The 27,978-nt window shown below is 39.7% G+C and overlaps 1 protein-coding gene across 3 annotated transcripts; it reads right to left on the reverse strand.

Annotated features, from left to right (window-relative positions):
• Nucleotides 1–4,011: 4,011 nt before the first annotated feature.
• Nucleotides 4,012–27,738, reverse strand: SPICE1 (spindle and centriole associated protein 1). Of its 3 annotated transcripts, none has more exons than XM_056488611.1 (17): nucleotides 27,686–27,738; nucleotides 26,417–26,464; nucleotides 25,163–25,309; nucleotides 21,295–21,382; nucleotides 20,379–20,500; nucleotides 18,795–18,880; nucleotides 18,352–18,494; nucleotides 17,986–18,123; nucleotides 16,968–17,233; nucleotides 13,026–13,157; nucleotides 12,233–12,380; nucleotides 10,580–10,804; nucleotides 8,180–8,565; nucleotides 6,905–7,076; nucleotides 5,375–5,477; nucleotides 4,966–5,053; nucleotides 4,012–4,146 (listed from the first exon to the last, which is right to left on the reverse strand). In XM_056488611.1, exons 3-17 carry the CDS (start codon nucleotides 25,268–25,270, stop codon nucleotides 4,093–4,095), a joined length of 2,259 nt encoding a protein of 752 aa, XP_056344586.1. In that variant the 5' UTR covers nucleotides 25,271–25,309; nucleotides 26,417–26,464; nucleotides 27,686–27,738; the 3' UTR covers nucleotides 4,012–4,092. The 3 variants fall into 3 exon arrangements, with proteins under 3 accessions (XP_056344586.1, XP_056344571.1, XP_056344578.1); XM_056488596.1 differs by lacking the exon at nucleotides 27,686–27,738 and adding an exon at nucleotides 26,924–27,315; XM_056488603.1 differs by lacking the exons at nucleotides 17,986–18,123; nucleotides 27,686–27,738 and adding an exon at nucleotides 26,924–27,297.
• Between the last annotated feature and the right edge of the window lie 240 nt (nucleotides 27,739–27,978).

Genomic DNA, 27,978 nt, shown 5'->3' on the forward strand with positions numbered 1-27,978 from the left:
TGCATTCCCTATTTACTCTGATAATTTTAGGGAGTTGTTTCTGGATATCCTGCCATAAGAAACAAACAAAAAGTGGTGAAATGAAAGTCATTACTAAACAGGACTGCAGAAAAGTCCAAGATGACTTGTTGACAGCAACCTGACAACTTCTCAAAGTGCCAGAGCTTACCATAATGGCAGCCAGAGTAGTGTAGAAAATTACTTGGAGGAATTTACAAAGAAAAGACAAGTAGAATATACTTTTGGCTTCTTTCCTGTTGATGAACAAGTCCAGTTTTGCTGTGAATTTGTCAGCCCTGGGAGCTACGGTGTTTCAGAGACTGCTCTGAATGTGGCAGAGCTGCCAGGCTTGGTCTGGGAGTACTTGATGCATCATTATGTGTTTCCATGCAAACTGTTTCCAGCTATGAAGATGACAGCTCTTCCTCTTTTTATCAACCTCATCCGGAAACTTCAACAAAGCATTTACAAACATCTCCCAGTTTAGGCAGAATCTCTCCCTCATTCAGCTAAAGTTGCATTTGAAATTATGTGGCATTTGACTGGTGAGAGAATTTCTGTAAGGCACAGAGGCTGGTGTCATCTGCAGCCCTCACTTCTGCTTCCAGCCTGATGCCCAGACTCACCACACTCCGAGTAAAGAATTTCTTCCTAACATCTAACATAAATCTCTTTTAGTTTAAAACCATGGATGTTTTAAAAGGAGGTACCAGCACATACTTGTGCTGGGCCTCAAAATACACGTAAGTAAATTGCCCAAGCCCAAGCCTCACATGACAAAATTTCTGTGAGCTGATGGCTCATGGGTTAATGTAACAGCTGCAGCAGAAGGACAACACTGACTTCCTACCTGGGAACACCACCTGGGACAGAGAGAGAAGACTTCTGTCCTGGGATTTCTCACTGATTTTCTACAAAACATTCATAGGGCAATTCACTCTTCAGAGAAACACCTTCACTACCAAACATCTCCCTTTGCACATATACACACTCTTTTAAATTTGCCAGTAGCTTTTTCTCTTCAGGCTTGTGTTGAGCTCTGGAGACAAAACAAAACTGAATCTAAAGTTCTCATTTAACATAAGCCCACATATCTTCATTTTCATGCTGGACTCCAAAGTACATTTCTGTCAGCTGCTACTATCATATATCAAACTTGTGGTCCAGCAGGACTTCAGCCACTGCAGTGTGGCCTGGGAGAGGTGAAGGAGGAAGGCAGCCACAGCACTCCTGGCAGCCTTAAACCTCTGCCACTCACTGACTAATCATCACACATGGGCTTGGCTCGACCCTAAAGTAGCAAACAGGAAGTGGATAGGGCATGGAGATGTGGTAACAATTGAAACAGAAAGAAAGCAGCAAAAGTAATGTGCGGATCTCCCTTGTCCTCCAGATTTTCAACAGGAAACACAGAGTTTGAAGTGGTCAAGCATTACCCCTTTCAGTTGGCAGCAGCTCTTTGAAGACCAAAGCAGCTGCAGGCTTTGTGCAGACTTGCCCTTGCTGTGGCTTCTGACCAGGTATTCCTGCTTTCTCTGCCTCCCTACAGCCTTCCAGGCACCTGCTGCCACTTTCAGCTTTCTGCTGCTATATATATTCTTTTTAATCTCTCCTGAATACTGCCTACATTTTCTGAAGGAAAGATGAAGCTGGATTTTTTCCAAGGAGGCTTTTCTAAGGAAACAAGTTTTTTGTGATGTCAGGCACTGATCTTTTTCAGCTTCCCTTCAGCCATTTGAGAGAGGGAAGTTATTTGAAAGGCTTTAAGTTTCCATACGCAAAAGATCATAGAATCACTGAATATTCAGAGTTGGAAGGGAACCACAGGGATCATTGAATTCCAACTCCTGGCCCTGCACAGGACAGCCCTAAGAACAACGATGTACCCAAGAGTATTATCCAATCACTTCTTGAACTATCAGGCTTGGTGCTATGCCCACTTAATACTGATGCTAAGACAAATAGAATTGTTGGGTTTTTTCTTTCTCTTCATTGCTGGGACCATAAGACAGAAGGATATTACAGTAGGGTATTTCACTGACATAGAGCTAGGAACAAAAATGTGGCCTTGCTGCAGGGCAGCAAGAGTAGGGAATTCACTTCAATGGGACTTGTGGTCAGTATGAGGTCTGATCAAGCATACTTTTATGCATATATGTACAAAGAAATATAAAATCTGATTGCTTGCAACAGGTGTGCAGGAAGACTAGCTCCCTGCAGAAGCAGGTGTCAATCTAATGAGAATCAGCATTTTGTTTCAGACAGGTACAGGTCATCCTGCTTATCAAGCAGCAAAGCTTGAGTTGGTGAATCGAATTCTAGCAACAGCTGCAGTTTGTTTCTTGGTCTAGAATAGACAAAAAAAAGTCCCCACCCCCCATAAAACTCACAGCACTAGCAGTTCCTCAGACACTGCCTTGACCTTTACTAGCCTTCAGCATTCCAGCAAACACACTTCCATGACATCCAAGGCAGCTGATTTCTAGCCATGGAACACTGTGTGACCCCAGCCTGGACCACAGGAAGTCACAGGCTGTGGAGGAAGTGGTGGGAGGTGACTGGAGACATCTGGAGTGGAAGTGTCTCTTCCATCTTGAGACTTCCAAGTTAAAGAAAATAGACTACTCAAAGGATTAATTCCAATCCTGTATCCTAAAAGGAATTCTCAGATTAATTATAGAGCATTGGTAGCAAACATTAGCAGAGGCAACAGCATTAACCTGTGGCACTGTGGTTATGTAGCTCCCATCCCAACTGTGGCATTCCTGTCTCTTCATGAGTTGAGAGATTTCTTCCAAGCAATTTTAATTGTTATTTCACAAAATACAGAAATATAAACCTTCTTCACTTCCCAAAGTTAACACTGGAAAAATAAACCATGAAAGCATCAATGAATATTTGAGCATATCCTCTTTTGAATCCCACACTTTTTTTCATCTTCTAGATCTGTTTAGAAGAACCCTTTCTTTACAAAGACAAAAAAAACAAAAAAAAAAAAAAAAAACAAACCAACAACAACAGCAAAAAAAAAACCAACTTTTTCTCCATTCTCCTAAAACTGAACTGACTAAAAGGACAAAGGATGGCTCCACCCTATTGCTATCTTTAGGAGAAAATTCCACAGTTAAAAAAATAGTCTGGTTTCGATACTTGCAGCTGTTTTCTTTCCCAGACTTGCAATTTATTTTCATTTTCTAGATTTCCAACATAAATGTTTTAGGCAAGGTTTACTACAAGATTAGGATAACGAAGCATTTTCACACAGTCTTACATTTTATACGTAATCATTATTAATAAAATAATGACTACTTTAAAAAGTCAAATAAAACCAATATAAGAACCATGGTCATTAGAATATTACATAAACACATGGCAACCAGCTTAATACAATTATATGTATCAGTTTTCTGTTATAGCAAAGAGCACATACTTTAGTACATAGTGAGTAAAGATTCTGATTTCAACTTCAGTCACTTTATATTTACTATAAAAATATTAAATTAGATTTTTGAAAAGCAATTCTCCAGTCCAGATGCAATTTCTAACATGCTAACTGCACAGAAAACACAACATTTGGGAAAAACTGTAAATAACAGAAGGAATAAATTCTTCCTGATGCAAATCCTTACCAACCAGAAACAGACCGGCTTCCTAATCTCCAGGTTCCTTTTCAACACAAGTACCTTCCCTCATCTCACTTCCTCCTGATATTTTATTCCCATATCTTGTGCAAATAAACACTCCAGAAAGTTTCACAGGCAATTTCTAAAACCTCCTTCCTTCAGCGTATCTAACAGAGGTATCAAGGTGCTCACGTGTAAAGCTCCAGCAGCCTGAGATTAGGAAAGAATTTTTGGTGAAAAGGTGTAAGGTCACAGCAGTGTGTCCAGCTCAGAAACTCATTCCCAGGGCTTCCTAGACTGCTCTGTAAGGCACAAATACAATAAGCACATGGACCCTTCCACACTAATGGCACCAACATGAAAACACTTCAGAGTTAAACTGTACATCTGTAGAGAAAGAGAGAGATTGTGATTTATTTGTAGTTCATTAAAAATATTTTAAAAATACAGGACTTGAGCTCAGCCTCCTTTACATAACATGCATTGACAATGCAAACCATCCTTCTTCTTTTTGCTTTTCTACCTGCAAAAGAAGAAACCAGTTGAGATTCATATAAAGCAAATTTCCCATAGACTTGTGATAGGATTGTTGTCTGCCTTTGGCACCATGGAAGGAATCACACCACCAACTTCAAGACATATCTACTTCAATAATTTCAAATTTCCCTTCTAGGGATGTTTAGTTTCCTGTAAGGATAGGAAATCCTGGACCCTAACTCTCTTCTCTTTATCAGTATTTATTTAGGTTATTTTGAGCACCAGAAAATAGGTTATTAATATGTTCTCAAGGTTGTTTTCAAGCCTATAAACAGCTCTTATGATTGGTTTATAAGTCTGTACCACTACAGATCTCCCTGTGAAAGCATCTCACTGCAGACTATCCTTTTCTTTGCACATCACAAGTCAGAAATCTAGATTGAAGCCTCCTCTTTACATTTGGATTTATTCATCCTTTAGCAAATGACTTGTTCAACAGCTAGGGAAGAGACTGTTTGCCTGCTGACTGTGGCTTTACCAGTACATGATAATGATGACTTGAGATTCTCTGGAGACACCAGGGAAAGACTTCCAAAGGTTTCCAATTCTAACACACAAAGATGCCATAGGAGAAAAGAGTTGCTCACTGGTAAACAACTCTGTGGCAGAAAATAATGGATGTCACTAGTTCTCAGGTCTCTTCTTACCAATTGTCTCTAATCTAACCTGCCACAAATTGATTAAAAATAGCCTTGGGATATTTACAACAGGCTAGAGCGCTCCTCACTTCATCCATCTTACAATGATCTTTTCCCTTTTAGGACAACATATTAAAATTGTCTGGCTGAAGACTTTTGAGTCTCACCTTTGGTCCTTGGCTGACAGAAGTTAATTTGGCACCTTCTGTTGCAGCACTTAAAGGTGAACAAGGTTTGCTGGAGTCTCCTATAGACCTGGAAATATTCAAAATAAGATTGAAAAAGTGAAAAATGGAAGTGACTACTAGAATATTATCTCTGATCCTGAGTTAGGACTCATCAGCAGTCTTCAACACGTGCCATCTGTCTTGTGCCAGATTGCATATATTTTAGATACAAAGGAAGTTTTGAAAAAGCTGTTAGACCTTTGTCCCACTCACAGAGTTTAATGTGAGAAAGTAAGGGAAAATCCACAAAGCCAAAAAAACACATGGCAATTTCTCCATTGTGTTCAATTTCTGCTGCATGGGTAATTAAGATACTACAAATATGAAACAGTAAAGAGTGAACTATTACCTTCTCATACTGGTCATACTGGCATGGGGAACACTGTCATTCTTGGAGCTGTCCACAGCCACTGCCACGGGAATGGGGACTTCAACTGTCTTCCTTGCATTTTCTAGGCAATAAATAATTGCTTGATTCCAATGAGAACACAGCAACATTGCACAAAATTCATTTTGTTATACCATTTTTTCAGAGGCATCACAACCTCTTCCCAATTGTGCAGATATACAGACCAGAAATAAAATATCAGGTTAAACATCACCCTCATACCCATTTTTTTGAAAATGGCTGAAATGAAAGCAGAGACTCAGAGCAACTACAGACAATGCTCACCTACATAAAATGATTCTTCTACAGTTAAATTTTCTGTTCTTTTTGCAATTAGAGGCCTAGAGACTTCTGATCTCTTACCTCTGTTCCTTTAAGATTTTACTTACCATGCTGAATTTACATTACAACAGCCAAACAAGCACTGAAAGTGTTATCATCCAACCCAGGAGTCACTGTCTAGGCCCCTACACGCAAATGCTCAGACACTGGTCCCTTCTCCCCCTCCTTCCTCTCTCCAAGTCCTTCCCCCTTTATACATCCTGTGTGGTTTCACAAGGGGAAAGGACAGGTGTCCCAAAAACAAAGCAAGTATACATGGTCACATGCAGTTCTGCTTGTAATGACAACGACTCCATGAAAATATAAAGCAGCCCTGACCTCCTGCAAAGTAATTTTTTTTGTAGTTACATACGGCAGCTAATCTATGAATCTTGAACCAGCAAGTATTTTCCCCAAGCTAATTTGCCTCTTTACATGACTGGAAGCTCCAGTTATTCCCTTCTATTATCATGGGCAGTATCTGAGCAAGACAGTCTGAAGGAAAAAAGTACCCAAAAGACAAAAACTGAAATGTGGTTGAGAATAGGATAACCACTCTGCAATGAATTTAAGAAGCCTGATGCAAATACTTAAGTCTTTTTCATTCAAGATTCTGCATTATAGAGGACTGATTAAAAAGCCCAGTGCTGCCCACCAGAGACTATCACAGAATCAATTAAGTTGAAAAAGACAGATCTGAGATCAACTCCAACCTTTGAACATCACTTTGTCAAACAGACTAAGGCACTGTGTGCCACATCCAGTCTTTCCTTAAGTACCTCCAAGGATGGTGACTCCACCACCTCTCTGTGCAGTCCATTCCAATGCCTGACAACCCCTTCCGTGAAGAAGTTCCTACTAATGTCAAAATGTAGCATCTGTTCTTCAGACAAGAACATAGCAAAGAGCAGGCTTAACATTAAACACTGTACTTGCAGCAGACTAATTAGTAAGAATATAACTTTAGCAGATGCATATTTAGCTCTCTGAAGTAAGGAGTATTTGTATATATATTATATACAAATATATATAATATATATATTGTACCACACAGCCATTAACAGCAAGTGTACTGCTGACCACAACCACTGATGCAATAAGATAAGGACTCTCCAAAGGAGAAAAACACTGTCTTACTAGTTCTTGTTTCTCCTGAAGCTGGGTACTTACCAGTGTAATTCAGGGATGGGGTTGGAAACGGAGACAGCATTGGAGGGACCATGTTAGAAGCAGCTGATTTCTGCTGGTCTATCAACTGCAACAGTTTATCCCGTGCTTCTGTACTCTGGCGATTCAGCTCCGCTATTCTTTTCTCCAAGCTCCTTGACACCATGAAATGGCTCTAGTTAGATAATGGAATAATTACTTCCAATGAAAAACTTACAATTTTCACTCTCAAGGAGGGCATACAATATATTTCAAGTACTTCTTAAGAATTAAGAATATACTAAATAACTAATTAAGAATATACTTAATCAGACGTACATACAGAAGGGTGTGGGGAAGCAAAGCAGGTTTCTAGCAGAAGTGTTCTTCTCATCTTTAAGCCAGGTTTTGATTGCTTTGACCTCTTCCCCTCCCTCTCATAAATCACTTCCACAGAAACAACACTCAGAGTTTGCATCATCTTGTACAACCAAATGACTAAATATTACACAACATAATCCAGTGTGGAAAGTGACAACACTCTCAGCCTACATTTATATAAAGAAATTGAAAATCTTCAGGATCCTTAATTTAACAGTCAATCCACCACTGTGATAGAACAAAAGACAATAGCAAGGGGAGGGATGTTTTTGTGATGTTAACTTCACACACAGGGATCCTACTGAGTAACTGCTTAGTTGCAGGTCAATTTCTTTTCCACTTAAACTGGAGCCTTCAAGGTCTCTCTTTCCCAAAATCTTTGGATTTTCTTAGAAGAGGACTGACAAGACAGACCCAACAAGCACACACACTACAATCAAACACTTGCAAAAGATGTATTTGCACTAACTTGAATCTCATCAGCTTTTGGGTCAGAGTAGCAGAAGAGATATATGTCATGGCTTTAAATATGCATTTACACATATTTAAAATGCATAAATTTATTTATTTATTTAAAATGCATAAATATGCATTGACAAGAAGTTATGGGTTGGTGCAGTGCTTTCACTGCTAATAGTATCCAAACTACAAGAGCTTGGATCACATTGCAACACCACCTCCTCCTTTTGCAGCATAACCATAGAAATGTGCTGCACACTCTTCAGAACCCATGTACAACATAGGCCTGATAGGAGAAACTACTGCTGACCTGCTTATGGAATAATAATAAAAAAATCACAAGTCTCCAAGCAAACAGATAGTAAGCAACAACATGAAAGACGAGAAGGCACCAGTAAACTATGGGAAAGCACATCAGCAAAAAGGAGATCCAGGCTTCTTCTCCTGTTAAATTCTGACCTGTCCTTGTGAAGAGTCTGGACTAGGATCTGCATTTTGTATCAGGTCTGGCTGATGTAGACAATCACTTTTGTCTCCAGGGACACTTCTGAATTTGCTCAGTTGAGCTTTAATGAGAGCATTCTGCTGTGTGAGCTCAGCTATCTGTCCCAGCAGATCACCATTTTGAAGGAACTCTTCAGCTGTGCTGTTTTTTCCAGTGTCACCTGGGCAGGACAGATGGATTTTCTCACGGGAACTCTCCAAGTTTTTGTCTGCAGGAGGAACTGGTTGCCTTCGAGGGGTGGGGCAGTTTTTCTCAGTTGTGCTCTGTGTCCCAAGGGAAGAAGGTAAGCTCCTTTCCTTGCACGGCTCTCTTTCAGTAGACTGGGAAATGGCTGCAAACACTACAAACACAAAAAAAAGGAACAGTAAGGAAAGTGACACGTGATCCTCACTGAGAAAACTAACAGTGACTTTATTGCATCAGATTACTAATAAGCAGGAATTTGAATTGTAACATCTGGCCTGAATGGTGTTATGGTACTGATCAAAACCACTCTCTGCAATATCCTGCTGTAAGAATTCACCAAGTGAGTATATCCTATTGCAAGCAGTCTTACATTTAAATGATTTAATTAGAGATTGACAGAGAAGTCACTAAGAAGGTAAACTGTTTTGAATTTCTTAGATGACAGATCAAATACTACTTCTTAGTCCTCCATTTTCCAAAATTCAAATATCTTACCTGATCAACTAAGTTTTTGTTTCAGTTCTGGTATTTATATTGGGTTATTAAAAAAACTTTTAGGATCCTAGAACAAAAAAAAAAAAAAAACAAGACTTTTGGCAAGATAATAAACTAACTACTTAGCCCTAAAAAGGAAGCACTGTGGCCAAAAAAAGTAGTCAGGTATTTTTTGTGGTCATCATCAGCAAAGATAAACCACCACAGAGACATGACTACAGCTACAGCACTGCCTGCTGCTACATTCTAAGTCCAAGTTGACTTTTGTGACCAAAACCAGATTTTCTATGCTTCAAACACCAAACAGACCATTCCTTCAAGCTTGTATCAAGCTTTAGCTTTTGCCTCTTGAACAGAGATGAACACTTAAAAATTTACTCAATTGTGTTTTATGAATCTTCGAGCACAAAGAAACATTGAATAAGTCTAACATTTGTTGGGCCATTTAGCATCAGTCTTAACACAATAACAATATATTTTAGAAAAATGTTGGAATACAGGTCAGCATTGTTTCCCATGACAGAAGATATCTGACAGCTCTGAATGGGATTGAAATCAGACATAGCTCTTTGTATAAAAAGACCTTTAGTTCATTTATGTACCTCCTCACAGCACAGCAGCTCACCAAGTGGCTGAATTAGATATAAACTTCCAATTGCCCAGCCAACTCCTTAAAAATCAGAAGGACTTCTGGTTATTTTTCTGACTTGGAAAAGACTTACAAAATAACAGCTGAAAGGGAGGGAAAAGGAGGAAAACCCCAAAACCCAGTCCTATACCCTCTTTCTAGTCAGTCACCATCACTCTGACCATAGATGTAACTATCCTACTCTCAACAAGGGTGTTATCCAGGGCCCTGGCATGTTCAGTGGGATGCATGTGCTTACAGTGACAATTGCAGCAGGAAATAGCTCAGTTTTAAAATCACAGAGTTCTTCCTTCTCACTTCAGTAAGGATAAATGAGAAGCACCTTCCCTAATCATCCTGATGAACTTTCTTCCTCCTATGAACCAAAACTGACCTACCAACCTAAAAAACTCAAAGCCCATGGATACTGAGACAAGAGTGAGCTACCTGGTTATCTGGAACCACATAATTTCACTCAAGATCTCCTCAACTATTTCCTGTGTATTAAATGAAGCTCAATGGGAACCTGGCTCCAACAGCTTCCAAAAACCCCTTTGCTGGGAAGATTGGCTCAAAGCAGGAACACACAACCTACAGACATCCTGGTGTGTCTGCAACATGCATTGAAGAAATAGAGAAGTTCCAGGCTTCAGTGGTCCCATCATTAAAGGTGATGGGGGCTAGATTACACCATCAGCAGATGGAAATCTGAAACAATGTGCTGTAGGTCATCAACAAAATGCTTCAGCAATCACACAGATATGATAATCAAAATGAGTACAGAATAAAAATGTCAGTCTGGATTGCTGACAAGACTGCTACCAGGAGATGGAAAACAAGAAGTGTAAAGACTCGCTAGCAACAGGCACAGTAATAAAAGAAATGCGCACCTGGGTGCAGCAGTAGGAGATTCCAGCTATAGGGCCAGTAAGTTTAGGCACAGATTAAACATCTTCCATGGAAAACACATCTTCAAAGGTAGTGAGAGATTGAAACAGTAACATAAAACACACACTCAAATGTACTGCGGTCAGAGAGATCTCACCATTCTGAAGGGAAGATAATCCCTGACTGCTCTTCTGCTGTGGTGGTGACAACAGCACAGCTGGCTGGAAGACGTGAGCTGGAAAACTTCTACCAGATCTTGTATCACCTGAGGCACCTGGCTGTGGGTGAAATGTGAAAGGAAGCTCTTCCTGTGGAAATTTCAGCGTATTTTCCTTATTGCCTGCATCAGTCCTGGGCTCAGAGTAGGTCACATCAGGTTTTTCTAAAGAAAAAGACAAAGCAGGGATAAAAGTTAAACAAATGAACAAAACAAAACTAAAAAAAGGAATAAAATTACTTATAGTAAAATAGCAATGTAGGAAAAATATCAATAACAACTCTTATATTCAGATACCTGAAAAGACAGACTAGAGTATGTTCTGCACATACTCTTTCCTTTCTTCTGATGCCAAGGTAGAGATTTCTTTCACTCAAGAAAATTATAAATCTTTACTGGCTGTAAGAGCAAGAAGAACCCTTACACAAAGCCTCACAATTTCAGGATAGTAGCATGAGATCTGTTTACAGCTCATGCACAAGACTTACAGATATGTGACTTGAACAGGTATTTGAGCTGCATTTGGTAACATCCTCTTGAGAAAAATCAGACTTATGCACTTGGCCTAGTGCCCCATATATTATAAATTTGATGGCAACAATGGTGTAAAAAACAATTCAAGGCTTTTTTGAGCTCTGTTTATCTTATTATCATTTAATTCAAATGAGACATCTCCTCAGAAAAAAGAAGGTAGCTGTTCTTCTCTATTTAACTAAGGAAAGTAAGGAAAAAAGATTTGAAAATTCTAGTGCTGCAGAGCTGTTGAATGTGAAGATTTGGGTGATAGGTTGGGATTTTTTTGAGGGGTGCTTTTCTGACTGTTTGGATTTTATATTTTGGGGTGATTTATTTTTGCTTGCTTTTACTAGGCCTGGGTAAAGCACAGAAAAAAGGATCTGGTATGTGGCTTCTTTCCAAGAAGAAAATTCCTCCAGGAAGAAAGCTTTTAGCTACAGAAAGATTCACAAAACAAACAAGTAACTCCAAGAAATCTTGGGATTCACAAGAAGTTACTGTCCTTGGAGCAAAAGCAAAGCATTTAAACAATTGACCAGGAAAGATGGCTGGGAGAAAACTCAGTGGTAAAAGATGGTCAGTACAAGCTCAGTCACGTTTGGTTAGTCTGGTCGCCAATCTACTGGCTCAGCTTAGCCAGTCTCCATGTCACATACCACTCAGCTGGTCACTCCCCTCTCACATAAAGTCACAAACACCAAGTGACAGACCTCTCTGACTGGTTGGTTCTGGGCTTCAACTCCTGCTGTTCTGGCCAGCAGTGACCTCTAGTGTCTTATGAAAGTACCAATCTCAGACTGTCAGCAACAGGAAGCTGAGATCCTGATTCTGTTTGGTTTGATTTTTTGGGGTTTCTGGGGTTTTTTAGGACCCTCGGAATGAAACCGACTTTAGAAGCCATCTTAATGGGGGAAAGCTATTCTCCTTTATTTATGCTTACAGCAGAATTTGCAGAAGTGACATTCATGCTCATGCAAGCAGTACTTGTGCAAGCAGATATCTATTAAATACCAGATTTTCCACTACAGGAATAAACTAACAACTCCTCTTTCATCCGTCACACATTTATGCACACACCTTGGCTGTTTGTTGGGCCTCTGCTTGCAATTCCAAAATGTTTTGGACTTTGTTCTCTTTGAGGTTCTACCAAAGGAAGGCCTTTAAATGCTTGTGTGAGACACATCAGCTTTTGATCTGTTACTGTCATGTACTGCTGAAGCTTCTTCTAAAGGAGGGAAAAAAAAAAACCATACATAGAATTACAGAAACTTGTGTTCTACCAACATAAATTAGGAAAATATATACAACAAGCAATCTTGAAAATAAATTTGGCGTCTTAATACTACTGCATGATTCTGTAAGATTCCAGTGAGGATTAAGTATTATTATCTCCATGTTTCTCATTTATAAATAATTTGTTTTGCCTTTTCTTACTCATGACATCACTTCCTCTCTAAGGTTTCTTAACTGCACCATTTCTAAATGTAGCCATTGATCAAATCTACCTCCACTGCAAACTAAAAAAAGAAAAATGTAGTATTACATCTACTCATTGCTACAGTAGTGTAAAACAGAACAGAAGTGTGAAGGAAGATGCCTAAACTTTTAGATGGATAAAGTGAAGTTCAGTTTCACAGAACCAGCACTATCTCAGGCTCTGAAGTTAAATACAGATAAATTAATGACTCTCCAAACATTTCATACTCATACCTGCTACTGTAATTCTTGCTCCTCATTCAGTTTTATCACTTTCTTTCAGTTTATTGTTAAAATCTCCAGAAGATGAGATAATGCATCTCAGCCCATATTTGCAACAGAACTCAGAATTCTAACACAATCCTTACAGTAAGGAGCAATGCGGGCTCAGTACCTGCATAGTAATGTTTTCTTCCCTTACTTGAAGAACTTCAGCAGTCAGTGCATCAATCAGTTCTCTGTGTTCATTCAACATTTCCTCCTGCTGCTGGCTCATCATCTCTTTCTCATGCAGCTGCATTTCAGTCTAAAGAAGGAAAAAAAATTGAAAACTTACTATAAACCAATACAGACTCATATTTGAAAACAGGAATGCGTAATTATGACATAATGCAACAGCTCTTCCCACTACGGCTAAACTTCATTAATTTCATGACAAAAATCAAATTGTCAGAGCTTGAGAACTGTCAGAGAGCTTACTACTGGTCTTTGTTCCTCCAAGAAGTCACTACATCTTCATGCAGGAATCAAATAATTCCAGGTGTGCTGATGCTTGTCAGTATCCCGTGCTACTCATGTCTAATCTTTAGTTTGCGTAATTAATTAATTAAGACAAATTTGACTAAGTAAAGGAGAAAGTACTTGCTTTCTAAAGTTTTCCGTCAGAGAGAAAAGGTTCTACAGGTTTCCAAATGTAGAATGACCAAACAGCTCTGTATCCACATGAAATGAATGAAAAAAATGAATATTTTTGAGACTAACTCACAGATACTGCCACTAGACACAAAGACAGGCAGATACACCTCCCTTAGGTATACGAGAGGCAAATCTTCCATTTTCTGTTTCACTTCCAGCTAGAGAGAACAGGGTTTTTTGTATTGATCCAAGTGAAGTATGCTGGCTCAGAAAACAGATTAAAAAATCCTGTACCTGGCCCTCTCTTTTCAAAAATCAAAGCACAAAAGAAGCACTTCTTCCCTGGTAGCAGTGATGAAGCTTCTGGATGTCTTAGATCACATTGTATCTACTAATCCTACACAGCACTAACCTAGTCTTGGAGGAAAAGCTTCCAAGCAACTCTTATATTTATGCACAGGTAGAGCATCAGGGTTAACACCCATTCCTATCCCCAGGCAGGATTTAGGTCTGGTATACCCTGAAAGAAGTATTTTCATCCCAGTCCACTGCCAAGTGTGGCTCTAACCTCGTGAGCTTTACAGGAGCTGCACAAGAACATGCAGCAGATAGGGGGAATAGGGCTGCACAGATTCAGGGAATATGCCCATACTGTTTTGTCACATGGATCTGGCAAAGAAACAGCTTTCTTAGCAGAATGGGGGTGAGAAGTAAATTATTAACTCTAACATTTGGAAGGTGAACTAAAAATTAGTTTAGAAACCAATTCAGATTTAGTCATTTCCCTTTAAGAATTTCACACTGTTTTATAAACGTTTCACAAGTTTATTTTTTTCTCCAGTATTCACTATTTCCTTCTTATAGGTGCTAGCTTGTTAATCACTTAATAAACACACTTTCATGGAAGATTCCTGATGTCAAGTTTTTCTTCCTACTTTTTAGATACAATTGAGACTAAATTAGTCAACATCCCTTACTGCAATCCTCCTGATTTTCTGCAGCCAAACTGGAAGGAAAAAAAGGGAATCTCCCTAAAAGTTTTGAAACCTCATGAAGACTGACTGTCTAACTAAAATGGGGGGCTTTCTAAATATCCCCTGCAAAATCGTTTTCTCAAAAAGCATTACCAGTTATAATTCAGGCATTGGAATTTTGCTAACTCTGCTAGCTAGGCAAAACAGATGGTGCACACAAGTGCTTGATTTATGTCAGGCATCACAGAGACCAGGTTTTATGAAACACTCAAGACCAGCTGGGCTTCTTCCCAGCAAATTCTTAAATTCTAATTGTAATTAAACCTCCCTGAAAAGGAGAAAAGTCACTTTAGATTATGAATGCAGTATCTGTTAAGAAAGCCTAAATACAATTAATCACATTATGCAGCTCAAGTGACTTCTTCATATTGTTACTTAAGAATTTAGGTAGTAAATTTACGAGTGTGGCAGACAACTCTGCAATAATCAAGTTCTAGAAGGATGGAATTGTAACACAAGAAAAATTATGGGAGCAGCTTTGAAAGAAGTCTGAGGCTCAGGAATGACTAATTTCTGTAGAAAAATTAAAGATAATCTAAACAGGATTGTAAATGCAATTACATTTATAACACAAACTGGATGCTATTAAATTGATGTATTCCTAATAAAAAGAAAACATTCTACTGAAATTCTAAGTTCCTTCCTTATAACTGCAAAAGAACCAAATTTAATTCCCTGCCTTGGTATTACAATTTTAACAAAGACCAAGCATTATTAACACATTTTAAAACATAAGACTTTCTCAGCTGAAGTCTATCTTCTGATGGCAGTTGCTTTTCACTCTTGGATTGATTATTTACTATTTGCTTCCAGGACTTAATCAAAGTAGATTCTTCCATACAGATCAAATACAGAGTAATACAAGGATTAAATTATTACACATCTGGTAAGAAAAAAAAAAACCAACAGAATTTTAAAATAAGATGGGTTTCCTCCCTTTCAATTATACACTGAAAAGGAATCAAAGTAAGACAGTTCCACATCCATTAGAGATCTATTACCTTTGCTATGAAATACAGCATTAGTAGTTAGATAATATATTCTGCTGCACCTATTAAGAGTGCAGGAACTATCACAATCTGGTTTAAAATGTCACATAGACCAAATGAATGTGTGAGGCACTGCTCCCTCTTGATAGCTCTGGGATACAGATGAACTAGAAGACACTTTTTCCCCCTTTTCTTTTATAAGAAAAGCTTGTATGTGGCACACAGGTGGTCTTCTTTATGGAATTCCATTAATTCCCAGCTGTGCATTGCTACAGCGAGCACTTCAGATCATTCTTGCTTAAATTTCTGTTATGGATAGTAAAAGAGGACTAAGGAATATAGGAGGTTTGGGTCTACTGCTCTGGTGACAACAGCATCACCTTTGGGAGGCAAAGGAAGAAAATGAATTTGTAAACAATCTTGTAGTTGTGTTGGGGCTTGTTCTTTTACTGTCCCAATTTAAAGAATTTTTCCCATCATAATGCTGAGGGAGCCTGCCGGGTTACACCCAGGCTCTTTTCAAGACTCTAGACAAAGGGGTAGGTGGGGGCTGGCTTCCCGGGGCGACTCTCTCGCGGGCGAGGTCGGAGGAGGAGGACTGCCCAGTCTCCAGCCCACGCGGTCAGAATGCCGGGGAAGCCAGGCTCTCTGCTGCGGGACACTGATCGGCATCTGCTCCGCTCCAGCCTACTACCTCTAAGACAACAGCTGACCACCAAAAAAAACCCAAACGGTGAGCAGAGAGCCCTTCCTCTACCCTTTTTCCTACGCTGGACACAGCTGCCACTGCCGCCTCTCCCCCTCCCCGCCCCCGCCCCCGTCTGCCACCTCCGTAGCAGCGCGGAGCCGGCCCCGCCTTCCACCATCGGGACCGAGCGCAGGGAGTGTGTCTGCGGCTGGGAGGACTGGAACTCGTTATTTGTCCTGTTTGGTTGTTAATTTTCATAGCTGCTGTTGTTTCTGTTTGTCTGGTTAGATATATTAGTAAGGAGCTGTTATTCCTACCCCCTTATCTCTGCCTGAGAGTTCCTGATTCAAAAATTGTAATACTCGGGAGGGAGGGAGGGGGCTTACATTCTCTATTTCAAAGAGGAGCTTCTGCCTTTGTGGGCAGGCACCTGTCCTTCAAACTAGGACAAGTTATTACCCTGTTTCAACTCTGAGTATATGTAAATAGCACATTTAAAATTATTTCAATTGATATTTTCTGCTCTTAGACTCAGAGACTATTCACTGCAGTCAACTCCTCCATTTTCCCTAGGGATATCAATTCCTAAGAAACCAGTTCCTGACAAACCACAATTTTAACTCCTAATTGCACACCAACCTAGTAACAAGCAACGATAATCAGAGTTCAATGTAAAATGACTGGAAGCCAGAGAAAACCAAAGTTCACATCCGTAAAATAACTTTACACCCCTCCTCATTCACTCTCAGGAGCGGCTCTAAGTCTCTCACCTCTTTGAGGTAGCGCATCAAACGACAGAGAGCGTTCACCAGTGATAGAGTAAACCCAGACAGGCCTTCACTTCTCTCTTTTCTTTGGACCTCACGACCTGTACTCTGCTCATATTCCTCCAGTTCACGCTCTACTTCCTGGATCATGTGGTTGAGAACATCTAGGCTGGGTTTGTTGTCCCTCTGAAGGTCAGTCTGGATTAAATTAGCTGGAGAATCACCTCTCTTCTGTCTAGCAGAGTCCTGTGCAGCTTGCTTTCTTTTCACTGAAGGGGAAGAAAAAAAAAAAAAGGTCGTTGGAATTTCAGCTTGTGTAGAGATCTTCGTAGTACCAATGAAATTGGTTTATTGTTTATTGAGGTAAATCAAAGGAAATGCCCTCTCTTGCCATAAAAGGAAACAGACCATCAAAGAATATCCCCCAGTCATTCCAGCTAATTTCAGATCCTCAAAAACATTTTCTTCTGCCACAGCAATACCTCTCAACAACTGTTTGGTGCTTTTATCTTTGATACACCTGTTTGTACTTTTCTTCTTTCCAGTTAAATGCATGGAAATAGTTTGCTAATTAAAAACATCAGCTGCCTCAGTAAGCAACTCTCCTTTCATGTTACAGCTTGTCACTGATGTCAGTCCCCTCACAAACGTGTACAATATGGGGATGAATACATCCTTAATATGTGCAGCACAGAACACGAAACTGGATCAGAACTAGAAAAGTCCTGCACAGGAGAGAACTCCATGACCAACAAGATAACAGAGAGCATCAAAGGGCCGTTTTTATGGTTCCCAGATACCTATGGACTTGGCTCTGCCAATGAACATTCAGAACAGGGGAAATATACTTGACAAGGAGCTGTGGAACATCCAGCCTTAGACATGCTCAAAACTTAAGGACCCCCTCATCAAACCTTAATATTAGCCCAGCAATGTCTTCCAAAAATTCCTTCCAATCCACATTTTCTTATGACATTAAGGACATTGGACAAAGGGTATTTTATTTTTAAAAGTACTAAACTCTTTGCTGCAATTTGCTTTTGCTTCCTTGAGTTTGGGTTCAGCACTTGTCTCACAGTGTCACTGGAGTCTACAGACTTTTCATCTTCATTCCAAAGTCTTGAATGGGTTCTCTTGATTACACTGGTAGCATTGAGGGCTGATTTAAACACAAAACAAACAAACAAAAACCCCACATGAAATATTTCAGGCATGTTTTTAATAGTAATATATTCTAGAGTAAATTTATAATAAGAGCTGGATTTTTAGTCTGGAAATACTGAGCCAAATTAGCATACATTTCTCTCTCACCCCCACTCAGGAAAGGAATTCTAGACAGGATCCTATGAACAGCGCAACAACCTTGCTGTGATTTGGCAAATCCCACCTGACTGATCCAATGAAGAAGAAACAGTTGTTGGAGTCCAAAGCACATTTGATTCCTGCGATAAGGAAGTTTTTCTCATATTCTTTTCAACCCACAACCGAGAATTCACCAAGGCATCATCTTCTCTCAACAACTGAAGTAGCCTGCACTCAAAACAAGAATAGCAGTGACTTGTAACAGGACAATGGCATGATTCCAGATTATCTGTCTTGATAATCAGAGTTCCCTAAAACTATCTGCAATTGCTCAGGTGAGTTCCCTGCTCACTTTCATTTCCAGTCTCAATGTTACAACAAGGCCTTTCCCTGGAATTCTGAGATCAGGAAAGAAGGGGAAAGGGAAACAAAAGAACTACACTAAATATCCCCATTCAACATCCTTTTAACTCTATCTGTTTTCAGTGTCAAGCAGGTGGAAACCTGAATGGATATATTTGTACTGACCTATCAGAATTGAAGCTGGATTTGAAACCCAAAACGTCATGGTGTCCCTCTCCTAACAATGCTTCCTCCTCCTCTTCATTCAGAGCCTTTTCAAGAGGCAACAAAGAAAACAGAACAGAAATCAGAAGTTAGAGACCAATCTTATGGATTGTTTCAAGAAAAAAACCAAAACCATTTGTTTTGCTCTTCCCCTCCAAAACATACTTAAATATACACAGAAAAAAAAACCTCAAACCCACACCCCTTTGTAGGAAGTTCTGGGGGACTTTAGTACCTAAGAAATACTGATTCTGACAATTGTCTCTGAAAATAACACAGCAAGTGACTAATTCAATAAACAATATTTTCTTTGTATGATTAATACTAAATATGAAAACCCATGCAAACTAGAGGATAAAAGTAAAGCTGCTAAGGCTGTACCAAAATAGAGATACAGCCAGCAAAATATGGAAAAAGAACCTGAATCCATAGCATTTGTAAAAATTCAGTCATTTGACATTACTAGCTAAACAACTTCATAATGAGACCCGCAAAATTACATTTATAGTTTGTGTGTAAAATGCAACCAGAACAAAATACAATCCTATTGTACTACATTTATAAGTAAATAGAAACAACCAAATTTGGAATTAGGGTTCCTCAAACTGGGTTTCTGAGCCTCTGGGTAGGTTTTACCAGATAGCCTTTAACTGTGATTTTTGTAGGCACATAACTCACAGAAGCTTGGCAGACAATCAGTACATGTTTCTTTTAAAAATTGCAGCTTATCCTGCAGCATGCACTCTGTAACACAGCTTACAAAGGTGCTGCAGTTCACTCCTCATATTATAAAAACTGAAAAACAAATGCCACACCAAAATAACACTTCTAATATAGAAGTACCACAACCCAAATTACAGATATTTTTGCAAGATAGTAGGAAATGGGAGAACCACGGGAATATGACACCATCAGTTTAGCTCCCAACAGCCTGTTTGGTCTTCATCGGAGGGAAGTTTCCCTGGAGCATCACATACCTGTTCTTAAACCCCATTGAGCATTCCTGATACAATATGTTATTGAAAGTAAACAGAGCACAAAGGCAAACTAAACTAAATTTTGAACAATTTTAAATTACTTACAACAAATCTGAACAAATGTAAAATAATAAAAAAATATTAAAAGTTAAACTTGTAGGATTCATCAAGGTTGTGGAGTGAACTGAGATACAAATGGCTGTGTCCCCATATATCCAGACATAATTGGTAAATCAAACATATTCTGAAATGTAGCAATTAGTAAGTGACACAGAAGTTCCTCTCTTAGACTATAATGAATTTCAAAATTTAAAAGAGACAGTATGATAATGTGAGAGAGCTTCTAGAAGACATAAAGACTCTCGTTTCTCATATCCAAGGGTTAAATCAAAAAATCACGATTCCCAGAGTCTCATAAAAGAAAATCACCTCTGTTTAACCTTGTCTCTTACAAATGTTATCAACAAAAACCAGTTTAGTTCTGCTTGGAAACTATCTTTGAATAGTCTTATTTTGTGCAAACAAAAAAGCCACAGAACATTCACGCATGGAACAAAATATACATCACCTGGGAATCCATGACAGATTCATTAAGGATGGAAAGCTGACTGGGAGGATGACTTTTTTGTACAATGGGTCCTTGAGATGATTCTAGGTCACAGCTAGGAGCCATTGTTACATTAGGAAAACCTAAAGGAATTAAACAAAGGGAAGAACAGAAGGCTTGGTCTGTACTTATGTTGACCCACTTTGTACTGAAAATCAAGCTCCTGTACTTCACAAAAAAAAAAAAAAAAAAAAAAAAAAAAAAAAAAAAAAAAGGAGTCACAAGGATGTCACTTTAAACAATAACCCAAGACCAACCATAGGGTTAATTTAATACATACACTGGGCCACATACCCAACTTTTATCCTTCCCACCTGTGCAGAAGCAGCTTTCAGGATCAAACAGTCACTAGGAACAAAAGAGAACAGCAACCTACACAGACAAACCCCTAGGTTTAAGATTTCATATACAGCCAGCCAGTCCTGCCTTCCAGCAGCACAAGGATCCACAAGTCAAATTAAGCAAAGAAAAGCCTCATTCAGGAATTGCTGATAAATCTTCAACCATATCCAAGAGCAAAGACTCAGCTCATGCAGCAATGAAAATCAGAACTATTGCAGCAGCAGCTCCAACTGGTACTCTGCACAGGGCAGTAGCTTGGCTGTGAAATGGTGAGCATGAGATGTTTCAGAGCATGTGATGTGAAATTCCACAGTGGACCAGTATAGTGGAATAATCAGCCATCAGTCACTCTCTCCATACCATGAGAGGTGATAGCCTCATCTGTGTTTCATCCAACATGAACAGGATCAATCATACTGTGTTAGACAATGAGATGAAAGCAGTTAAAAATAATGTGTTTTGTGAAGCAAGACTATCCATGGAAAGCAAGGAGATAATCTTAAATGTGCTACCACAAGTAGATTACATGTTCTACCTGTTCGTGTGCGAGGAGCATCCCCAAGCAAGTCTTTTGCCACAGCCATAACCTGACCATCTTGCAAATGGTACTGATCAGACAGAATCTGAAAGTACAGTGCATAAAGAAAATTTTGTACTGAGCAGACTGACACTCTTAATTTTTTTTCTAATATTTTTCCTCTAAGCAGTTACCAAGAGAACAGCCAACAAGAGGAACATTTGCAAAGTTGGTATTGTGCAATTAGATCCTAAAAAAGATAGATCAGAGCATTATACCTCATTCTGAGTAACTAGAATTCATACTCTTTTTCTGAAAAATTAAACAGTTATTACTTCTGAGGCACACATTAGCACTGACTTTCTTTTACTCCCTCTTCTTCTCCCAGCCTGACACAATCTGGGTATTTATAACATGCTCATCAAAATAAAGACATATCTAGCAATTAAAAAGCATCCTCAAATCATTTGATCTCAATGTTAAGTCATACAACACTTACCTACATCTGACAACCAGAACATGTACTAGTTGATGAGATTCAAAACAATTTAAGACTACTTGTTTCACTCAGCCTTGCCTCCTGAAAATCCTACCTAAAACTTAAGCCACATACGACCAAAAGTTCAAGCAGAGGTAAGCAGAGCTGACTACATTTGGCATCAGAAGACATTCTGGGAATCTCCAGAAGATGCAGTTTCTGTATTCAAATTCTCTCTCCCAAAGTCTCTGTCTAGTATTTGAAGACCATCATAACAGCTGCCTCCTAAGGAAGGATGTCTCGGAGTGCAAAGCAAGAGGCATCCAGCTACCGTGAGCCAAATGGAGCTGACTAGGGCTTTGTGAGCAGAACACAATTTAAACTCCTTACTGACTCCTGGCTTCAGTCAAAAGTTGGAAATTGAAAACTAGTAAAATCATATCCCAAAACCTGGGGAGAAGATACATATTCTTAAACACCCAAGAGGAGGCACGTTGGTGACCTCTACTTCATCATGGCTCATCAAATTGATTCAGAGACTGTGAGTACTTTAGAAGACTTTAGAAAAGGCTCATGTATGCCCTCCTCAAAATTTGAAAACTGACTGACAATTTTTGCTCCTCCAGGAATCATAAGAAACTGTTTTGAAATGATTTCACAGTACTCTATGCTGTTATTTCCACAGTCTTAATGTCCATCAGTAAGTTTGCTGGCTTACATTTAGCCTCATACAAAAAATTCTAGGCAATGGCATTTCACTTGTTTCTCCTCAACTCCCTACTTTACTACATGCTTTGCTATATCACAAAATGTCCCTACATATCTGAGTTTTCATGTTTTTCTAGTCTATTGAGCTTGCATTACACTGCAGTAAATTAGACTTCTCTACTCTAGACAGTAATTTAGCAAATCAGTGAATATTCACCTTTCAAGCACTTCACATATCTCCTTTTCCAGACCACTGTTCAATTTTCACATGTGATACAAACTATATCTAGCCTTTCCATTTAGCAATTGGACATCAAAACAATACAGGTTTTTATATAAAGTTATTATACCAAATTAGCAGAAGAAAAAAATATAGAAAGAAAAACTTATTTCCTGAAGGCAATTAAAATTAGTGATATGTATAATCACACAAAAATTATCCTGAGTAGCTTGTTTTTTCCTCACTAGATCTTTTTTGGCATCAGCAGGTTCCTAGGCTCTACCCTCCTGCTGAACATGTTATGAACATTTTCAGAGCATTGTTCCCAAGGTAGATTAGCTCACATTCATTTGTGATGAGAAGAAAAAGTGATATCATTCTCTAATCCCTTTAGGCCCATTTACATGCCCTGGACAAATTCACTGAGCAGTGTGCTTTGTCCCAGTTTAGTATCACCTATGAATTTCATTAAAAATCACTTTCCCTCCCGTTTCAGATTGTTATCAAAGTAAAATAAACTGAACTCATCCTAAAATCTCTCTCATTATCCCATTTACCTCTACTCTTTGGTGCAATGCACTGACATTATTTTAAGTGTAAGTTGTTACAGGACTAATCAGTGTGGTACTTAATCACTCACAGTCTTAAGTTTCAGAGTGACCTCATTATCTTTTCATTCAGCTTTTCAGGCAGAAGAATCCCCAAAATATTAAACTTTTGCTTATCCATTTTATAACTCTTTTGCAACGTCTTTCTGTTCAACACACATAAGTAACAACACTAATAGGAGCACCTTCTTAGCTTTTGCCTCCAAGTTTTTTGCAGTTGAGCAGGATTGAAGAAGCTTAGAAAGTTACACTAACAGCACTAAAAGAAAAAGATCACCAAGGTAACAGAGACAAGGAAACAATTCTCAGTGGCTGTGCTCTACTGAGAGAGACAGTCTCGACAGTTACCCACAACACAGGACTTGGCAATTAACAGGATTTAAGTTAGGGAGAGGTGAAAATGGTAACTGTCCTATCTGTTTTGTTTTTCTCTACACACAAGAAGATACCAGTGTTTGAAACAGCAGCAGCAGATCTGTTTCATCGTGCCTAGCATAATTTCTTTTTGTCTCCCTTTTCACAATTCAGAAGTAGACACAGAGTAAACTTAATAAACTAATCCCTTAACTATAAAAGGGAAAACCACTCAGGAGCAATTGAGATGTGTGCATTTTCATTAGAAACAGCAACAAATATAGAAGACTATTTCCTAAACATGAGTTTCACATCTGCAAAAGAATTAAGTCACATAACAGGCAGCCCAGCCAAATCTCAAAAAGAAGGTCTAATCTACCTTTTGTGACACATAACTAATATCTGCATGGAAGCAGTATTTAAACAAGGATGCATTAGGGAAAGTCATGTAGAGGTTCACAGTGTTTTTTGAATACTCTGCTGAAATATGCTCGGCAGAAAAGTACCTGAGTAACAAAAGCCCACGTCTGAGGGTTGATTAACAAAATATCCATAACACATAAATTCCACTGTAACTGCAGAGAACCAGGGATCAAATAGAAATTTGACTTCAATTCTAAGTACTTCCATTTGTTTGTCTATGCTTGAATGTTCTCAGCGATCAAACAATGAAGTTTGTGATGGTTAGTCCCCTGAACTTTTACAGAACTACCAGATCATGTTTATTTTAACTGCTAAGTGAACAGTGTTCATCATCATTCTTTATCAGCACGAACAATTCTCAGTCTGTTCGAGTAGAGAGGTCTGAAAGGTAATTTTCAGTTTAGTTTTCATAACAGGAATGACCTGTCATGTGAAAAAGATCTACCACCATTTTTCAGTGACAACTACTCTCTCTGTTAACTAGGCTTGGGTTTACTGCAACAATTCAATATTCAAAAGCAAATTCAATAATATATTTACAGTCAGAGTGCTTTAGAATGCTGAGAGAACAAGCTTTTCAATCCTCAGATGACAAGCTTGTCAGCCATAGCTTATCAACCTTTGTTGTATCAATTTTCTTTCCTCACTCTTTCAGCCCCCTTGATGCTGCACCTTCTCTCTTTAAGTAAGCAGTGTCCCTCCCTGATGAAAAAATGTTGATATTTATGCCAAAGAAAAATGCTAGGAATGAGGAAGAAAAGGCAAGCTGGCAATAAGAACTCAAAGAACACACATACTTTTTACAATATGTGAACTCTGCAAACAGTTCCTGCTCAGATGAAACGAGGCCTGGAGAATAACAGAGGGCATAGCCAGGCAACCTGGGTCAAATGTTCAATTCTATGTAACAGGTGGTTTGTCACTCCAATCCAGTCTACTCCAATCACTGCATGCATGCAGCACACAGAGCATATGCACATAGGAAATAAAGTTACCCAACAAGAAGAGCAATTGTGGCTTCCATGTGCAAGAGCAGTTCTCCATTAGTGCTGCAGATCACCTGCAGCAGGCTTCAAGTGCAAATTTAGCTCTTACCTCACACATCAGAGCCAGTTTCCTTTTCTCCAAGGAATTTGCATCCAGTTGTTTTTGCTTCTTCAATTTTCTGTTCAGTGCTTTCTCTTGGAGTTCCAGACGTGCCATTGCCTTGTTTTTTGATTTGTGTATTTCATGGCGACGGAGCTACAGAAGCATAAAAGAAATAATTTCAAAAAAACAATCTTAAGCAAAATTTGCAGGGCAAAGCTAACGAGCTCTTCTTGATTTTATCATTCATGCACTGAACATTATTTATGTTAATTTCACGTAGTGACAATGACAACCTTATAAACACCCACAAGTGTAAAATGCCAGTCAAATTTAAAGCAACTCCAAAGGTGAATGGGGAAAGTCTCAATTTCTGTCTGCCCACTGACCCAGCAAGTTTTTTCAGCTGTAAAGAGAAAAAAAACCCAAACACTAGCACCTGTAAGGTGCATAAAGAGACACAATGCATTTTCCTGATTTACCATTGTCAGGCACCAGACATAATGTCTCCCTTCTTCTAACAATTAGATTCTATATTAAAAATATAGTTGAAATACAAAGGAATTAAATAAATGCGTAAGGTGCTTCCTAAAGTCTCTAGAAGCTATCAAGTGAAACACTTGTAGAACCAAGTCTTTCTCTGCTACTACGACCATCTATCCTGACCTGTCAAAACTTATAATAACAGCTCATACTACATCTTCCATCCTAGTAATTAGTGCTATCAAGAAAATGCAAATACACATTTAAATACCAATAAATACAATGTAATTAATGTAAATACACATGATCCGTCTATTGCAAAGAATTCACATACTTCGCAACAAAAAGATCACTCAGTATAAAGAAATTGTGTTAAATCGTTTAAATAAAAATAGAGTATTTTCAGAATTAGAGAGGCTCCTCAGACAAAGGACATCTTTCAGTCCTTCCCAGAATTAAGACCTTCAACTAATCTGCTGACCTTTCACGTTATTTACGTTTTATGCTTTTACGACGGCATACAATTTATCGAAATAAAAACTGCAGCTACTGCTTCCCAGTGGGAACAAGCAACTGAAAATTACCAACTGTCAGACCTGGGGATGCTCAATATCATAAACGAAAAACTAGCACTAAAAAGTCAACATGTTCCAAAGCTTGAAAAAGAGATGAAACATTGGCAGAAAATAGCCCCATAAGCATGGCAAGCCATTTCTATGTCAGACAACCAGCTAAATATCCTTGCCACAGGGACAGAGCAGTGACTGCTATTAAACTTACGATATCCTCAGGAGTTGCACGGTGCACTGTCAAATCATGGACGGTACTCTGCGAACAGGAACCAGGGAACACGTCAAGAGTCATAACTGAGAGCAAACTTTCTTTTAAAAGGTTTTATTTAAAAAAAACAAAACACCAAAACTCCAACAACTTTTAAAGTGCAGTATAATTAGCCCAACACGATACTGCTGAGCACTTTCATAGGGCTGCAGAACACTATGCGTTCCACCCTCGGCGGGGCAGCCACTAAAAGCCACACCTCCACCAAACCTGAGCGCGCTCTTTCCCCAAGTAAGCAGGAGGCCTGGCCTCCAGCAGGGCCAAGGACACCAGAGGGGCCGTGTCCCCCTCGCACACGGCGTGTCTGCCCGCCCGGAGAACCCACACGCACCCTGGGGGTCTCCACGGCGCAGCCCCAGCAGAGGGCGGTGGCTCCCCCAGCCGTGGGCACGGAGGCTCCGGGGCCTTTTTCCCCGCAGAGGCCGCCCGCCAGCGGGGAGCACTTACATCCCAGTCCCGCTTGGCCGCCGCCTTTCTGGGGCCCTTCCTGCCAGCGGTGCGGGGCCGTGGCCCGCGGAGCAGAGACATTGCGGCCGCGGAAGAGGCGAGAGCGCCGCCGCCGACGGGACCGATTTTCTCGGCCCGCCCTGGAGGGAGGGGCGGAGCGCGGCCTCCTCCGCCCGCCTCTTCCTGCTTCTCCTTTTCCTGGATTGCGCTCCCGCCGCAGGAGTGGCGGACCGGCTTCTGCGGCCCTCGGGCTTTCTGTGAGGGAGCAGCCTCTGCCCCCTCCCTCAGGGCTGCAGGGAATAGCCCCCCCACCGCCTCCCTTAATTACAGCAATGCCTTGGCCGCTCCAGCCCACTCCACGTGAGCTGCTCTTGGCGTTATCGCTTGTCTTCCGTCTCGCCTCGCCTTAATTTTTTACGCGTTCGCTTCACTATTATCCCTTCTCGCTGCAAATACCCTCCAAAGATATCTCTCAGTGTCCCTCTGAGGAAGCCTTGGAAATTTCCCCGTGCGAAAATTTATTTCAGATGCTGTTGTAGGTGGTTCAGAGCAGAATGTCACACAAACCATGGAATTAAGGTGATATGAAATTAAAGAGTGACCCTTGTTTAAAGTTAACAAACAGATCTCTTTACCTATGCCACCGAGGAAGGGTGTACTTACATAGCCACAAGGAATTTCTGGTTTCTGTGAAGCAACTGGTGGTTCTGAAATGAGTCAAATAGCTTACACATAAGTGCAATATATTCCCTACAGACTTACCCCAGAATATGCCACAGATCCTCCACTTCCCTGCTACACAGATGAAGACATGATGTAATTACTCCAAAAGGTCACAGTTAACATTTGTCTTACAGTGTGAGCATAATATTTTGTCTGTGGGAGCTGGAAATTAAAGGCATAAGGTTTATCAGCTTTTCATTCATTTCCATTTCACCAAGATTTCCTGCTGCTTAGGGTCCCCATCAATGTAATTCTGGCTTTACCAGCATCACTGTAAAAAAGTTCATGTGAAGGTGCAGATGGTAGTGGTTAATGTATTGAGGGAAGGAATC

This window comes from Oenanthe melanoleuca, chromosome 1 (assembly GCF_029582105.1).
Source record: "Oenanthe melanoleuca isolate GR-GAL-2019-014 chromosome 1, OMel1.0, whole genome shotgun sequence".
Lineage (NCBI taxonomy): Eukaryota > Metazoa > Chordata > Aves > Passeriformes > Muscicapidae > Oenanthe > Oenanthe melanoleuca.

What these genes read in the sequence shown, in the direction of transcription:
- SPICE1 (XM_056488596.1), bottom strand. Translation starts at nt 27,004, where the DNA reads ATGTCTCTGCTCCGCGGGCCACGGCCCCGCACCGCTGGCAGGAAGGGC. An exon ending in AACTGGCTCTGATGTGTGAG is followed by an intron (nt 21,383 to 25,162) that starts GTAAGAGCTAAA and finishes CTGTACTTTCAG; the next exon opens with ATTCTGTCTGATCAGTACCA. An exon ending in CCCATCCCTGAATTACACTG is followed by an intron (nt 5,478 to 6,904) that starts GTAAGTACCCAG and finishes TTTATTGCCTAG; the next exon opens with AAAATGCAAGGAAGACAGTT.